Source organism: Fusarium graminearum, chromosome 4, assembly GCF_000240135.3.
Source record: "Fusarium graminearum PH-1 chromosome 4, whole genome shotgun sequence".
NCBI lineage: Eukaryota > Fungi > Ascomycota > Sordariomycetes > Hypocreales > Nectriaceae > Fusarium > Fusarium graminearum.
Window position 1 is genome coordinate 1,764,000 of NC_026477.1, and position 16,664 is coordinate 1,780,663.

Genomic DNA, 16,664 nt, shown 5'->3' on the forward strand with positions numbered 1-16,664 from the left:
ATCAATCACAACATGAGCCTCGGCCCCAAATCTGGAGGCTTGATCAAATGTAAGATGGGATTGGCATGCCCCGTGTTCGGTGGTCGGCTTCGGCAGACATGACCGGTGTGGAGGCGGTTTGTGGCGTCGGTGGCTGTGCAAGAAAGGGAAACGGGAAAGATAAAGCACGGGGTAAGTGGAGAGTGGGGAGTGGGGACGGATGCGATCCCATGCCCCTCCCATATGGCTCAGTGACGTTGTTTAGGAGGCTATTATCTAACATTACTCGTCCAATATCTGCGCTGCGATATCCAACTCACTTTCTCTCATTCATTCAACTCCTTTCATCTACACCAATCATGCTCGTAGCGCATAACCAAGTTCACGACAGCTCAAGCAACATGGACCAACAGGAACCGCCAGAGTTTATCCTCGATGTATTTACTGACCCGCGCTCCGTTCGCGACGTCGTTAAAGGTTGGTTCTTGTCTCCTGATGGTCATTCTACCCTATACGAAGCACCCCGCTATCCTCTGACAACTTCAACAACACTTTGTGTAACACGTCGGATTTATCACGATTGACTCAGTCTAACTTGCCTGTTATAGGTATACTTCACACGATATTCTTTCACAGATTCTTTCCTTCTCTAGTTCCTCAAACTCGTGAAGTTCTGGACCTCACTCTTCCCTATGTCGACGACGATGAGCTCGAGACTATGATAGAGCAGCGCGTCGCGGCCTTTGAGCGACAGATAGACACCCAGCGCACATCCAGCGGAACAAATAATGCTTCCGGTGGAAGCGCGACCGGGGGACGCGGGCAGCTGGTTGTGCAGTTCTTCGAGAAGCGCCGGCGCAAGGCCTGGTTGTCTCGTGGCGATGAAGAGGTCTGCTGGGAATGTTGGACGATCAAAGTAACCGTCGCCGAGCCCAGAACAGAAAGCGGTACGCTTAGGACCCTTTGATCTAATCGCGAGGAGATCACTAACAGCCACACAGAACGAGCTAAAGTCCGACGCGCAATGGAACAAACCCTTCTAACGACAGCGATGAAGATTGTTACGTTCGCAAACACCCACAAGGATCATATACCACCTATCACCACCCAAGGAACGAACCCGTTCCCATACAAGATTAACCTCGACCAGAAGGAAGCAACAGGCTGGGCAACACGGATGCGAATATACTGAAGAACCTATTGAACCTGGAATTGGGACTGAGAATTGAACTAGGGTGCTATCTGATATTGAATTCAACAAGGATTAGGTGGCCTGAGTCTTGTTCGTATTGAAACGATTGAGTCTCGACCAGTTGAGTTATGGACCAGCGGATATATAGACTTGAGGCGTTTCCGGAGTTTGGAATTAGCGTTTAGACTTTTGTCATAATCGATACCCATTTATAAAACCGGTCACCAGACAGTTCTTTGGCTGGGAACGTCACGTTGGTTATGCTGATTACAAAGGCCGCACCAAAGGTTTCAGCCTCGTATGCCGCGCGAGAGCCAGACACGGCAGAATCCCCAACACAGACTCTTGAAAGCGTCTGATTCATATCTAACCAGGTCACGGGATGAGATGCACATAAGAAGCAACGAAAGACTTGCGTCAAGGTATCAGCGCTAAATACTAATATTGTGTCAATGTATGATAATGGCTATCGTACGTGGTCAAATGTCCTGGCCATGCCTATCCGTTTCCCAAGCTGAGCTTTCCCAAAAATACATGGACCAAAAACGCGCAAACATGCAAAGTACACGCAATTCCTACCATCGTTCCACCCAGTGACCCATCCAACACCGCGCAGGGCTACATAATGTAATGTAAAAGAGTAAAACCAGAGAGCATAAAACCGTCAACGCACTCAAACACAGATCCCAAAAATGCCTGTTCCGCAACCCAAGCCTTGAGAGCAAACACAACGCGCTCTTAAGTCATTACTTTCATCAACTGCTAGCTGTGAAGCCAATCCGAGTACCTGGCTTGAGCCAAGTCTCGCTGTTCTAGTCCATACCGGACACAACCCAATATCTCCGAGTCATGGTTGGGTGTAGACCAGGCCACCTTCCAAGAAATTACTCGTGTTGTCTTCTTTCGTCAAATCATGAATGTCATGCATAATTATGCTTATTTCGTCGTCTTGCCACGTTCGTTTTTTTATAAAGTTGTCTTCGTCTTAAAATTGTGTTGAAAAACTTCGGGGTAATCCGGGCTTGTTGCTCCTTGAAGTGTTGTTCTTGTTGGCCTGTGATGTCGATCCGATCTTGTCAAACCCCTTGAATATGTCGAAACTAGACACATCCGTTGAAACACCAACAGGGCTAGGAGGCACAAAGTCTAGTTGACCCAAGAGGGCCGATGATGCCCAGTCGCTGCTGTCCAAGTTGACATTCAAGAAATTGGCGAACTTGGAGGGAGACTGATTGTTCCGGATAGGCGAATCCTGGAACATCTTGCTGGGCGAGCTCAGGCCTTCAAACGCCTTGCTTGGCGTGTCGAACTGAAGAGATTGCTCCGGGGGTCTCAGGAGAGGTGCCGAAGCGATAGGCTTCTTGGTCGCTGAGTTCGTAAGATCACCCAGGACCGATGCAGACACAGTGCGGTCTAGTCGAGCGCGTTTGGTCGTACGCTTGATGGGAGATCCAGCATCGACTGCGCTCATGGCCGCAAAAGTAGCATCATCAAGGCCATCAAATCCAGCGAGATCTTGACTAATGGTGAAGTCCGCATCGCTCAAAATAGAGGCGCCGAAAACTGATTGGTAGACATCTGTACCCAAATCGAAAGCAGGGCTATAGGGTGTGAACTCAGAATTGACCCCAACCTTGCGATCAGGCGACTGGAGCAAGTTTCGCATTCTGTCACGATGGATCCGGAGATTTGTGTTGGGAGATGCCGATGGAGGAGGTCGAGGCGGAGGGTTAAGTTTGACCATAGGCGTAATCGGCGGCAGCATCTGCTTCTCGTAGGCGGGTCGTAGAGGAGACGAAGAGACGGGCGGCATGACAGAGTGATAGCGTGTCTTGCTTGGACTGAAAGGCGAAGAGTTTCGAAGACGAGCAATCTCCTCCTCCGCGCGGCCCCTTGACTTGTTTCGTGGGCGGTCAGCCTCCGACGTGAGCATGAACTTCTGACTGGGCCTAATAGCTGATGATTCGAGGGAAGAGATGTATCCGCTGTCGTCCATAGATGCGAATTTGCGCCTGTGGGATCGCGAGACGGACGAGGCCGGGTTTCGGGCAGCCGGAGGGGGCGTGTTACTCCGATGATCCACATGCCGGGAGACAGGCGGTGACGAATGCATGGCGGCAGGGTGTGGTGAGTAGAGATACGATTCGAGAGAAATATCGTGGTCAAGCTTGTCTGCGACATCCTCAGGACCGATGTTGTCTGATACAGGAATTGTAGCATCGGATGAAAGATCTACGGGCATCGACATGGTGGCCTGAGACGTGGGAAGGGGCGGTAGAGCGGACTGGCTGACGGGGACTGGGGGAGGCAACGTAGGTTCTTGAGTCGATGCAGAAGCCGGGCGGGAGGGCTCAAGGCGAGTCGATATAACGTGGAGGCTGTCTGAGCCGGATGCGGATTTGCGAGTCGGCTTCTTGTTGAGGTATTGCGCTTCGTAACCGGGCTTGATGACCCAGTAGTGGCCTTTACCAGGGTCGTCCTTGGGCCTCTCGACTTTCATGAAGGCCTTTTGCAGGCTTAGATTGTGTCGAATGCTGTTTTGCCAGCCGGCATCGGTAGGGCTGTAAAAGGAGTAGTTGTCGCTGATCCAATTGTAAATCTGAGAGAGCGTGAGCTTTCGATTGGGAGATCGGAAGATGGCCATGGCAATCAAGTCGGCGTAACTGAGGGCAGGTTTGCTACCGTCATCGACAATAGGAGGGAAGGAGTCGTGGGGAGGGACGACTGTCGCGTCTGTCGCGGTTTCCACTGTCGCAGTCATTGGCTCGGATTTTATCTTCTTGATGGATCTAGAATCTCTGATGGGAGCAGCCTCCATGAGGGCGCGCTTTCCGTTTGGCTTTTGGTAGTAGTTCTCGACTGACATGTCGATGGCAGGAGGTGTTGGGAAAATTTGTGGGTGGACGTTCTCTTTGCCAAAGTCCCAGCCCATGTCGAGGACGTGCTTTTGAGGACCCGTCTTAAAATTCGACAGGTAAGGCTTCTTTTGCAGGGAATCCGTGGAGTGGCCTCGTCTTGATGGAGGCGCCATGGGGACCATGTTTAATTTGCTGCCTTGGGAGGTTGCCAAAGGTATTTGCGACGCGGAAGCAGGTCTCTGCTTGAAAGGTGAGTGCACATTGTGGGAGGCGGTGGGTGGGTTGAAGACGAGGTTTGAGGTTGAGCTAGCCAGGGGCCTTCGGTTTTGCTTGGAGACTGATGGCATAGGAGCGTGACTAGTCATGGGCGTGGCATTCTCGTCCTGGTATATTTGCAGCGGCCCAGATGAACTGGGAAAACGCGTGTGTTTGCCCATGGTGTTAGGAGCAAAAAGCTCAATATGGGTACAGTCGCGCGGTGAGACGGAGCAAAAAAAAGATCGAACCAAACGTGGGACTTTTAATGGAGGTTAGTAAGGTAAAGTCGATACCGGGGACGGGAAGTGGAAGGGGATGACGGTAAGATAACGGCGCAGGTGGGAATAAATGAGTGGGCACCGGCAGAGACTAATGGGATGAGAGTGCATGACGAGACAAGACGGTAAGGGAAGAAAAGACAAGGGAATGGAAGGAAAGGACTTTAGTTTACTCACAAGGATACGATGGACGGACCGTGAAGTTCAAGGTAGCAGTGAGAGTAGGAAGTGGGGCCTGCCTGGACAGGGCTGTCGTGAGTTGGTCTGGGCGCTCAATAGGACGAGCAGCCGGTATTGGTTTTGGTGTAGTTATCTGGGGTTCACGGTTCACGGTCTTTGAGAAGTGGTCCGAATATAGAAGCGAGTTTAGGCGGTCGAGGAGAATATGTCCAAGTCGCGTCGACAGGATATTATGAACAGAGCAAGAAAGGCGTCAGAAATATTTGCGAATTCTTGCGAAGCTGGTCAAAACGATGCACAGTTGAGAGAGAGAGGTGGGCGAGATGAGCCGGTGTAGCAAGCGCAAGTGGTGAATCAAACAAGGGCCGAGTCGGAATGCGACAGAATGCGCACAGTGAGTTGGGTTATTACTTTTACTCTCTAGTGATTAGGCGAGAACAAATGTCGATTAATCAAAAGCGAAGAGAGAAAAGAAACGGAATGAAAGGGCTCGTAAAAATGCGGAAGAGTATGTAGAAGTGTAAAAGTGAGGTGAGGGTGAGGGTGAGAGGAAGTTGAGGAGAGGAGAGCAGAGAGATGATTGAATGATGCAGCCAAGCAAGGTGAGGTGAGTTTGGTACCTAGACGCAAACCAGACCACACCGGGCAGGGCAGACAGGCCGGGAAAGAAAAGGCCCTTTGGCTTTTTTTGGGGGGGTGGTTTAGCTGGCAATGGCAGCTGGCAGCAGCTGGCGGGCGGAGGCGTCTTGGGATTGCAGAAGCAGAAGCAGAACACGGCACTGTACTGTAGCGTATGTAGCGTAGCGTCTGGCCGCAGTGTGTGTGGCCTAGTAGTGGGGACTCAAGAACTGGGCGCAGGGAGGATGATGAGAACAGAACGGTCCAGCGTCAGGGATTGGATGGAGGGCGCCCAGGCTGACACGACACGCCGAGGAACAGCCAAAGAGGGGACGCTGCGTGAGCACTGTCTCTCTTTTGCCTTGGTAGTATAAGATTGAGTTGAGTGCAATCAAATCAGTCAACGGACAAAGCGAGACGAGACTGATGTCATGGGCAAAGGTTTAGAGTCTAGTTTATTCAAGGTCTGAGCCTCAAATCTCGGATGATGGCAAACAAATCTGGTGATGATATGGAAAAAGAAGAGGAGAAAGAGAGAGGACAAGAGCACGACGAGGAGGGGGGGAAACAGAACAAGAAGATGTCGAGATGCACAACGATAGGACAGGATACTATACTGTACAGCACGATAATCAGATGGGAAGGGCGTGTGCAGCGTAAAGCGAGGGTGTACAGCTGCTTGTTTCGGGAATGGGCGATTGATTGATGTGCAAAAAAAGCCTGAGCCGACCAAAGGGAGGCCCAAGATGGAGCTTGCAACTCGAGGTGAGCATCAACTCCAGCAGTTGAGGTGTGGGTCGAAGGAGAAACTAGGGGCGTGTGACGCGTAGAAATCTACAGGGGTCTCACCTGCTGTACCGTACCGTACAGAACTGTAGCGGACCGTACTGTATTGTAACGCTATCAGACCAAGAAAAAAAAAAAGGTGAATTGAATGTATGGAGACGGGATATCGATTTGCAATCGCATCACCTCAAACGAAGCGAAGCGCCCTCTCGTCCTCGGTGGTCGACGCGCGCGTTCAATCAGAGACTCTGATTGGCTGTCAGCGTCAAAGAGATTTAGAGATATGAATGAAACTGGGCTGGATTGATGCGGGGGATTGGATACTGAAAGACTGAAAGAAAAGAGACAAAGAGAGAGGGAAAAGCCTCGTTTCTCTCTGCAGTCGAGTAAAGCCATCCAAAACACATAACTCGGCTTCATGATGAGACATTCACCCGTCTTGTTGCGAAAAGAGGCGAAAAGAGGCCATGCAATGGGCCGTGTCTAGTCCAGTCCAGTCCAGTCCTTGGATAAAATATGGCATGTTGAGTTGGACCAAGATGAAATATCTGGCTCAAGGTTAAATGAATATATTATGCGACCACTTGTTCAACCTGACCGGCCCTGTTGCTGATCATGCTATGCTATGCTATCTGTATTCACGGTCTTGTTTTGTGTGTTTGGGCCGGATTTTGGCACCTCGTTAATTGATAACCAGATGGCGCCTTAATGGGCTGCATACAGTAGTCAGTGAGTGTATGAAACTTGATACGTGTGTATGCATGTAGGGGCAGTGGAGATAATGACACCAGCAGATCTCGATCTTTGCTCTAACAATGTCCCATCTTAACCTACATATCCTTCCTACCTACCTGGCTGGCCCTCCCTTGCTCCGGATTGTCGCTACTTGGCCATTATAACCGCGCAGTAGTGTCATTTTTTGAAAAAAGTGGTACTTCCAAAGTGAAGCGATGCGAGACAATGCGAGGTCAAAGAAGCGATGCGATGCGAATATGCTGTGCTTGTGCTGATGCTCCTGCTCCTGCTCATACTTCTGCTCGTGCTCCCGGATCAGACACTGGGATTGTGCTTTGGTGCCGATCACACCTTGGATGCGAAAGTCTGTACGTACGGATACACGAGATGGGCCAGACATGGGTGCATGTAGCTGTACTGTACATGCTGGAGTGAACTCATACGGTATCGCGCGGGTAGAGGATCTCTTGTTTCACACTTTTGGCCCATCATGGTTTTCATGCACGTCTGCTACTATTCCCTTCTCTTGTCAAATATCACAAAGATTGACGGTTTGACAGCTGGCACTTTGACAGTCCGTCAAAGAAAAGTAACGACAAAGAAGGAAAAAGCCCTTGAGATAAACGAGAACGCTAACCTTGTCCATGCTATACCTTGTTCAGAACAGCAGCCAGCCACGTTCGATAGTAACCATGATCTAATGTTAGAGATGCCGAAAGCTACAGATTTATCCGTCCTAACAAACAAAACTTCTTCATCAACTTGGGACACCTCTTTTTTTTTAAATTAATTTTTATTTATCTCTCTTCCTAACGTGTTCTTTCTTATCGACAATATCCCTCACCTCAGCTGGCAGGTCTTGTTTCCCCTCCCTCCCATACTCTCGCTTCTGTACTGTGCAGTACCCTACAGGCATAAACTTCCACCAGGGTAGCCCATCCATATCGGTAGAATGTAACGGGAGAAGATCACGGAGCATAATCCTCCCCCCGCTCGTGCCCATTGTTCTTTACAGGGTTCCTTAAATAATGATTGGTCAGGCTGGAATGCTTGCTTGGCGAAACCAAGGCAGTTCAAGTCTAAGAAAGAAAGAACCGTTTTTGACACCCGGACTGGGATGTGCTTGACCTGAGGCGCCATCCTCTTTGGTAAAACGGCCGCCAAAGAGGACAAAAGAAGAAGACGAAGGACGAACCGACCGAGGATCGAAGATCGAGGTCAGACCAGGACAGGGCATGACAGGCCAAGACAGGGTCATTGCGCAAGGTTCTTGTTCGTGATCTCTTTTGTTTCTAAATCAAAGAGTGTGTGGATGGAAGGCAATGATCTCCCACTCCGTGATCTACTGATCGACTCTAAGTTGATCTGGAGGTGTCTTTTGGCCGACGACAATAACGACGACGGCGCGTATCTTTTGTTTGGATTGTCGTTAACAAGAACCAATCACAATTACTCAACCTCAAGGGTCTAAAGGTTGCATAAGAAAAAGAAAAGTAAAGTGCATCCATCTCAGATTTGATTCCATTAGTTAGCATGTGTGTGCCTGAAAAGGTTCTTACAGAACTGCACAGCACGCATGGTACTGCATATAGATACTAAGCATGCACCTTGATGAGAGTTGCAGTACCAGTACCAGCATGTTCCTATTCCCCGCACTACTTCATTCCAGTTTCGATGTACTATATCGTCATTTTCGTCGGTTCTTTATTAATAAACGACAACAATGGATCTCTCTTTGATGATCCCACCATCATTATCATTGGGGCTCAACAAAAGAGGACCGATTACCACATGCTAATTAGCCTCCCTTGCATGTGAAAGAAATAGCCTCTCAAGTTTACCATCAATCAGTAATAGCAATTGGGCTGACAGACCCAATCGAGGCTGAGGAGAAAAAGCAAGAGAGAAAGCCATGTGCCAATCTAAACCATATACCATCCCATCCTATCCGATCCGAAGTCGTGATACGAACAAGGGAACCCCTCTTTCTCCCTTTGAGTTTGGTTGTCCTACTTTACCGTCTTGACAATTTCGGGGACTTCGGGGTTCAAGACATTTAGTCAGAGATCAGCGGTAGATATCTGGCCGTCGGATGATGGGATTTACTGTATATAGTAGAATTAAATGTTTAATGACTCCTTACTTTGTCGGTGGCTGACGTTCAAAATCAAGCAGTTGTTGAGTATATCGTCATACAAATATTGTGTTGGTCTAGATCAATACATTCCCAAAGCCAATTCCTGACTTTTTCTCCAACAAAAACAAAAAAGCCTGGAATGAACAGGGTCCTCGATAAAAAAAAAGGTCGATAGCCGAACCTCACAAATCCAAGAATCCGCCTCAAGTGCTACCAAGATTTGTTACGGTGGGTGACCTAGCACAGTTCCAGCCTAGAGCTGCCAGTAGTTGGTGATCCTTGCTCCATACTTGGGATAGATCTTGCGAGTTTCAGCTGTCAATGGATTTCGAGTGTCTTGCCTTGTAGCTCGAGGTTAGGTGCTGTCCATTTACGGATACAGTGGAAAGTTAGAACTAGCAAAATATGGCGCAGCACTCTCGACTCGTCGGCTCAGAGGAGGAGGAGGGGGAAACACGGCAGAGCCAAGAGGGATAAACCTGGATGTTCCCATGTCAAAAGATTAGAATCAGAATCAGAATCAGAACCAGAACCAGAGTCAGCGGGGTATTATTACTGAGGCCTCTCTATATTACTGCAACTGCACCGTGCCGTGGTGTACATACTGTATGTACATGCTCATTGGGGCGTCATCGCGATAAAGCCACAGAAGGTTGCATCGCCCTCGTCTCGTATCCTCAATATTCCCGGGCTTACGACGCGTTTCCCCTCACGCGCTCTCAACTGCTAAACTTGACTACATTATTTACTCATTGCCTCTTTAGGCAGTAACCTAACAAACTCTCGTCCAACCTCTTCTCGACTTTACCACCACGAGGAATGGCAGACCATGTAACCCAATATGCAACCGTTTCCAGCTGATCTGACACGGGTGATGTGATCCAAGCATCATCATTCAATCAATCGATCTGATTTGGTTGTTTGATTAATTAAATTGCCATCACTTTGACCGCTCTTTTGTTCCTCTCCCTTCTCTCGGATTATATCCGTCGCCTCGTAACAAGAGACCCAAACCTAACTTTTTAGTATGTGTCAGGCTTGAATCAATCCCCTGAATGGAATCCATTTCTCTTACTGTATAGCCTACCAAGTGAGACTGACTTTCCATATAACTACTCCATATGGGGTGACATCATGACCGCTGTCAGAAACACAACCAAAATCATTCCCAAAAAGAAACCCTGGTCCATCTTTCTCTCTCTCTGACTTCTTTAAAAAGAAGCTGATCAAGTCTCGTGCTCCATCTTCAATTAAACTAGTATCCACATCGAACACGCTCCACGAAGCTATTCGTTCCAGCATCCCAGCACCCTTCCCTCCCAAGAGTCAAGGGCCGGGGTCAGTTCAGGCCAGGCCAGACCCGACCAGGCCAGGACTTTGTTTTTTCTTCTTCTCCGCACATTCACAATTCACATTCCTGACGCAAGGGCTTTAAATGGTTCCTGATATGGACATTGGGGGGAGGGAAGGATTATGCCTTGTTGGGATCACTATCAACCCTGTACATAGGTAGTATCTAAACGCGAACAGAAAAAGATGAAACGTATCCAGGCAGGGCAGGGAATAATAGTAAAAAGCTAAAGATCCAGAAATTGCTGGATCCCTAACGATGGCGAGATATCTGTATGTCACCTGCCATTTTCTTTGCATAATAACACGCATGTGCTAATCTTGCACAATCAAGTTTCTTAAACAAAAGACCAGACCTTTTCCTTTACACTTTGACAACTCATCTAGTTCCCCCAGACTAACCGAGAAACCAGGTTCAGGTTCCCATCTGCTTGGTCAACTAGTAATAAGTTACCTATCTATCACGGGCCCTGTAGATTGAGGCCAGACGTATCTTACGGTGATCTGAGCTTTCGTCCAGTCAGATGCTCATTCTTCATTCTTTTCTTCTTTCGACTTCTTTTACTCGCACTTTTTCAAACAAATAGTAGTCCGTGTGTTCGTTCGTTCGTTCACTCGTCTTCTTCATGATCCACCCGTATAATTCTGGCCCTGTATCGTGGAGTTTTTTGGGCACAGCTCATTTATCCCTGCGTATATCGGACGCTCCGTGGATATACTCGGCACATATCCCAATACGTGACTTAGTCCAGCACTTCCATAGCTGATATCATGGCCCCCCTGCTCTTTAGCTTTTTAGTCTTCTTGACCAAGCTTCCGGCATATCTCGGCCCCATCTCCGTCCGGCAGACAAGCACTGCAACATAGTTTACCATCCCTAGCAGCCTAGACCTCTAATCTCTATGCATTCACCAACGGAACTACATATCTCATTAATATCCTTCCTCCAAGGCATAACTCAATGGCTCAGATGGAATGAGAAACACCGTCGAGAACACAGGCTCGGCTCCTCTAGCATACCGTACTCGACTTTGTACATCCTTGCACCCCTCATCTGATCCCGACTTTTCATGTTTCATTCAAATTGATATGTCCACTTGCACCACGTATCTCGCCTGCTTAGCATGCTTCTTATTAGCTGCCACTGAACTACTTCCTTCTAATTTCCATGAGCTAACACGCTGAACAATGAATGTTTGCCTTCTTCTCAAGCCTCTCCCATCTTGAAGCCACTTTCGCAATATCTCTTAGTAAAACTGTAGTTTATCGAGCAAACTCGCACGGCAGAAACATTCACCACCAACCAACTTGAGACTTGACTAAGACCGTTTCAACGCCCAAGTATTACGATCTGAGCCATATGTAGTCACCGATGTCGATCAGAGCACGAGATTGGGCTGGCCTGCCGAAGTACACCATTGCCGTGAAGCGGAATTGTACTTTACGAGTGGCTTCACAGCATAACTCGCAACGTTTCCCATGAGACACCTCCCCCTGGACAGAACACCTCTCAAACATGAGAGACTCCTCCGCTATGCCATGTCACAACGGCAATACTAAAAAGGCCAGGACAACGATCTAATCGTATTCCAAACTACCAACATTAACGACTACCTAACTAGCTATATACGCCTCACACAAAGAAGCTATCCCTTGTTCAACGTCACACCTGTCTCGCGTCCCACCTCATCATGATCAATAGTCTTTGCTTCTCCAAGTTATGCACGCAAAACCTCTATCACAAAACCCGTCCTGCTACCGCAGCTGCGCTGCTGTCTTTGGTGGTTGTCTTTTTGAGAGACTTACCCAGCTGGATTTCGCTCAAGAAACCAGCTGGTCGACCACCACCGGAAGGAAGAGCAAGCGCATTGCCAGGGGGAGGAGGTGGTGGAGGAGCGCCACCCATTGGAGGAGGAGGGGGAGGCGGTGCTCCAGTTGATGGCATAGGTGGTGGTGGTGGTGGAGGAGGAGCAGAAGGGCCATTGCTTCCAGGCATGGGCGGCGGCGGAGGGGGAGCATTGGGCGCATCACTGCCGGGCATCGGTGGGGGCAGAGGCGGAGAAGACACCGGAGCTCCACCATCATCATTCGGCGCTTGAGGAGCGGGAGGAGTGTTAGCCCAAGCAGAAGTCTGAGCAGGGCTGTTTGTTGCCGAGTCTCTACCAGCTGCCGAAAGAGGACGAGGAGGTGCCATAGTACCAAACAGTATAGAGGCCAGCTGAGCTGCGTTGCCACCACCAGGTCGCTCGTCGTCGGAGTCGTCGTCCTTATCGTCGTTATCAGAACCCCAGTCGTCCGTGTCTGCACGGCGGCGAGAAACAGGAGCAGAGGGAGGCCTGGCCTCTTGGTTCTGTGTCATCCTATGGAAAGGGTTTGTGGCAGAGGGCGCCGGCGCAGCAGGAGCAGCAGGAGCGGCGGGTGTGCCTTCATTCGACTGAGACATCATCCGGAAGAATGGGTTCTTACTCTCAGTCTCACTGGGTGGCGATGTGACAACCATTGAAGGAGGGGGAGGAGACGAAACAGCCTCGACAGGGGGCGGCGAGGGCTGCTTTTCCTCCTCCTGGCTAGCCACTTGACTATCACTTCTTGTAGGCGTAGAAGCTTGAGGGGTGACCTGCTGAGGACCCTCATCATCATCGGATGATGAACTATCACCATCTTCCATAGCCTCAAGCTGTCGCTGGAGTTCAAGCTCACGTTGGCGGGCAGCCTCAATCTCGGCCTTTCGAGCAGCAAGCTTGGCCTCCTTGTCCTTAGCCTCAGCCATGGCGGCCTTCTTTCGCTTCTTCTCTTCCTCCTTACGGAGCTTGCCTTGCTTCACTTGTTCCTCAAGAGCCTTGAGCCGGGCTTCAGAAGCCTCTCGCTCCTTGGCAAGGTCATCCTCCTGTTCCTTTGCATCATCCCTATGAATTCGTTAGTACCGTGGCTGTATACTTTTGATGTAGAACTTACTCCATCTGTTGCGTCTCGCGCTGTTGTTGCTCATGCTCGCGAGTAAGTCTATCTTCCTCAGCCTGCTTAGCAGCAGCAACCTCTTCGTCAGCCTTCCTTGAAGCCTCCTGGTCCGCTTCAGGCTTGCCACGGTGTCGGGTTGGTGGGGGAGGAGGCTGCTTCTTGGCCTGCTCAGCGGCAGGAGGAGGAATGCCCTGCTCCTCAGCGAGACGAGCCTGGCGGTCAGCCTCCCTGCGAGCATCTTCCTCCTCGGCCTGGCGCAGTTTTGCCGCTCGCTCGGATCGTTCACGCTCAATGCGCTGGGCAGCTGTCTCACCAGCCTTTGTGGGAGCCTTGATTCCCAAAGCAGCCAGCCTCTCAGCCATGCGTTGTTCAGCCTGCTGCTTGATGAAAGCAGCTCGCTCCTCAGGAGTCTTGTACGCGGAGTATGATCCTCCTCCACTGGGTGTAGAAGTACGAGAAGTTGAGACGGGATCCTCTACTCGGGGGCTGGCAACACGCTCCGGTCGAACCTCCTCAGTTCGTGCAGAGCTTCGAGCAGGTCTCTTGTCCTGAGCACGAACACGGGCACTGCGGCTTTCACGCTGGAGATCAAAGATGAAATCGCGGACCTCATCCTCTACTCCAAGCGCATCCTCCCAGCGGCGCTTCTCATGCTCACTGGTGTTGTCACGACCACCCTCCTTGAGACTATCCTCAATGCCTCGGGCAAAGTCTCGGACACTTTCCTCAACATCGCGGACCATGCGTTCGTTGCTCTCCTTCTCGTTCTTGACCTTGATGTTCTCCTCTTCAAGTCGCTTGGGTGCATCGACATCCTCAGTGCCAACATCGACTTTCTTGCCTGTCAGAGCAGCAGTTCGCTGCTGCATCATGGCCTTGGCTCTGGCCTTAAGACGATCTGATTCAGTCACAGTACCGCCAGGACCAGTTCCTACGATAGGAGCACCGCTCCCGGGGTGAGCCTTGGCATCTTTGATGCGGAAAAGTTCCAGTCTGGCGTCCATGATGGCCTTTTCAGTTCTTCGCACCTGTGAAGCAAGCTCGGGAACTTTATCCGTGAGGTTCTGGAGCTGTCGCTTGAGGGCTCTTCGCTCAGCTTCAGAATCCCCGCTTGCCAAGGCCGCGTCAGGGTGAGAATCAATATCCTCTTGGATGCGACGAATGCGGCGGTAAAGCTCGTCGGCCTCACGTCGATCACGTCTATCGAGAATGTCGTCTTCTTCAAGGTTCTTCTCGTCAGCAAAATCCATAGCATCCAAAAGAACCTCCTTCTCCTTAATCTTCTTCTTGAGTTGGTCAATAGTCAACTCATCGTTCGAAGCAACAGAGGCGGGAGATTCAGGTCGAGGAGAGTTGTTGCCAACCCTACGACGAGCGCTAGATCTGTAACCAAACTGCTCGTCTTCGTTCTTGAAGACTGTGGCATCCTTTCGACCAGCGACGGCTCCAGCAGGGGCGCCCCTGAGTGATCGATTCTTCATGTAGCTCACACCCGTCTTCTGAGGCAAAAGAGAGGCGCCAGACTTGGTGCGGAATTCGGACTCATCATGAAGCATTGATTTCAGGGTACCGATCGACTTGCTGAAGTTGCGGGTCGAAGGAGGAACAAGCTCAGCAGGGAGGTTGTTGGGCAATGGGTAACCGTTGAGCTTTCTGTAGATCAAATGCATGGCAACAGCGAATTCGTCGAGATCCAGACGACCCTTGTTACCGTGATCAGCCAAAGTCCAGACACGCTCGAGGTCGGGCTTCTCCAGTCCACTTTGTCCAAAGATCTCGATAGCCTGGTCGCCGCCAATGTAGCCCTTGCTAAGACCGTCCCAAGCCTTAAACAGCGAGTCGTAACGGGTCTTCTCTTCCTTTGTAATCGCCCAGGGAATGACGGCGTTTCCTTGAAGACCCTGAGTAGTGAAGTTTCCGGCTTCGCGACCTTGTTGAGGCATCATCTGAGCCTGGAGAGCATCAATGTTGGGCAGACCAGTTGCAGGCGCATTAACGAGACCCCATTGACCAGGTCGCCCAGTAGGCTGGGCGTTCAATGGAGCAGCCATGCCACCCACAGCACCAGGAGTCAGCGATTGGCCATAGCCAGTAGGCATAGGGGGCATTGGAGGCCGGGGACCGTTGTATCCGGTGGGTTGGGGGTTTTGCATCCCAGGGAAACCGGTCGCTTGGCTCTGCAGACCCTGTTGTCCAAATCCTGTTTGCTGGGCAGGGAATCCCGTCATCTGTGCTTGAAGCAGCTGCGCGTTGGACGCTTGAGGTTGAGGTGGAGGCTGCTGAGGCTGGGGTTGCTGAATAGTTGGGGGAGTCGCAGTGTTGGTTCTGATGTCAGGGGTGAGAGAAGCACCGCCTGAAGGAGTAGCGTCGTCGGCGATGCTGAAGCTGATGATATCAACCATGCTTGAAACCTCATTCTTGATGTTATCGGGTAGGTTAGGCGGCAACTGCTTGCCGGTAAGCTTCAAGTTGCATAGGTACATGGCGAGAGCGAATTCGGGGAAGTAGAGCTGGCCAGCACGAGTGGTATCGGCGAGAGTCCTGAGACGTGTTAGCAACATAAATTGAAGCTCCAAAAAGCAAGTTAGTAGGGGTCAAACGTACCAGATATGGGATAGAGCGTCGCCATCAAGTCTTGATCGCATAAGTAGATCGCGCGCCTTTTCTCCTGACATGGTCATTCCACCGTCGCCTACAGCAGATTTGAACAAGGTCTCAAACTTGGCTTGGTCCTGTGCTGTGATAAAAGACAGTCGGATGTTGGGAATCTTGTTAGGCTGCGGCTTTTCCGGTCTTCGACCTCGTGGCTTTGCAGTACCACCTGTCTGGAAGGACGCGGCCATTTCAGTGAAACCGGTAGCTTGTGGTTTCATTGGTACCGCAGGGGGGTTGGATGGCCCGGACGCCGGTTGAGGCGAGGCAGAGAAGCCAGTGGGCTGCGGCTGCTGCTGTTGGAATTGCTGCTGGAACTGGGGTGGGATCGAGGGCATCGCGGGAGCACCAGTCTGGAAAGGCTGTTGCTGTTGAGGCTGCTGCTGCTGCTGGCCAGGGAATCCAGTGTATTGTTGCTGGAGAGGCTGCTGCGGCTGCAGTCCCTGGCCTTGCATTGGAAAGCCAGTATACTGTTGCTGCAAAGGAGCTTGTCCGAAGCCTGTGGGTTGAGGCGCAAAGGGACTGGGTTGTTGACCAGGCTGCTGGCCAGCACCCATATTACCAAACGATCCTCCGCCATACTGCTGCTGCGGCTGCTGGCCACCAGGTCGTTGGCTGTTACCGCCTAGGTAGGCGTTCGAGTTGGAGTACATTGTGGTTGATTCCTGTTCCTACGACCACGT

At 50.7% G+C, this 16,664-nt stretch overlaps 4 protein-coding genes across 4 annotated transcripts; 2 read left to right on the forward strand and 2 right to left on the reverse strand.

The window, feature by feature from the left end:
• Positions 1–98: 98 nt before the first annotated feature.
• FGSG_06943 (uncharacterized protein) lies at positions 99–1,530 on the forward strand (the record flags this gene model as incomplete). Its single annotated transcript, XM_011328311.1, has 4 exons — positions 99–171; positions 349–456; positions 588–926; positions 1,400–1,530. 4 exons carry the CDS (start codon positions 99–101, stop codon positions 1,528–1,530), a joined length of 651 nt encoding a protein of 216 aa, XP_011326613.1.
• Positions 1,531–2,156: 626 nt separating this feature from the next.
• On the reverse strand, positions 2,157–5,155 carry FGSG_06944 (uncharacterized protein; the record flags this gene model as incomplete). Its single annotated transcript, XM_011328312.1, has 2 exons — positions 4,743–5,155; positions 2,157–4,546 (listed from the first exon to the last, which is right to left on the reverse strand). Exon 2 carries the CDS (start codon positions 4,464–4,466, stop codon positions 2,157–2,159), a length of 2,310 nt encoding a protein of 769 aa, XP_011326614.1. The 5' UTR covers positions 4,467–4,546; positions 4,743–5,155.
• Positions 5,156–7,128: 1,973 nt separating this feature from the next.
• On the forward strand, positions 7,129–7,674 carry FGSG_13021 (uncharacterized protein; the record flags this gene model as incomplete). Its single annotated transcript, XM_011328313.1, has 2 exons — positions 7,129–7,252; positions 7,445–7,674. The coding sequence occupies 2 exons, from the start codon at positions 7,129–7,131 to the stop codon at positions 7,672–7,674; spliced, it is 354 nt and encodes a 117-aa protein (XP_011326615.1).
• A 4,338-nt stretch (positions 7,675–12,012) lies between these two features.
• On the reverse strand, positions 12,013–16,634 carry FGSG_06945 (uncharacterized protein; the record flags this gene model as incomplete). Its single annotated transcript, XM_011328314.1, has 3 exons — positions 12,013–13,277; positions 13,327–15,870; positions 15,934–16,634. The coding sequence occupies 3 exons, from the start codon at positions 16,632–16,634 to the stop codon at positions 12,110–12,112; spliced, it is 4,413 nt and encodes a 1,470-aa protein (XP_011326616.1). The 3' UTR covers positions 12,013–12,109.
• Positions 16,635–16,664: the final 30 nt, after the last annotated feature.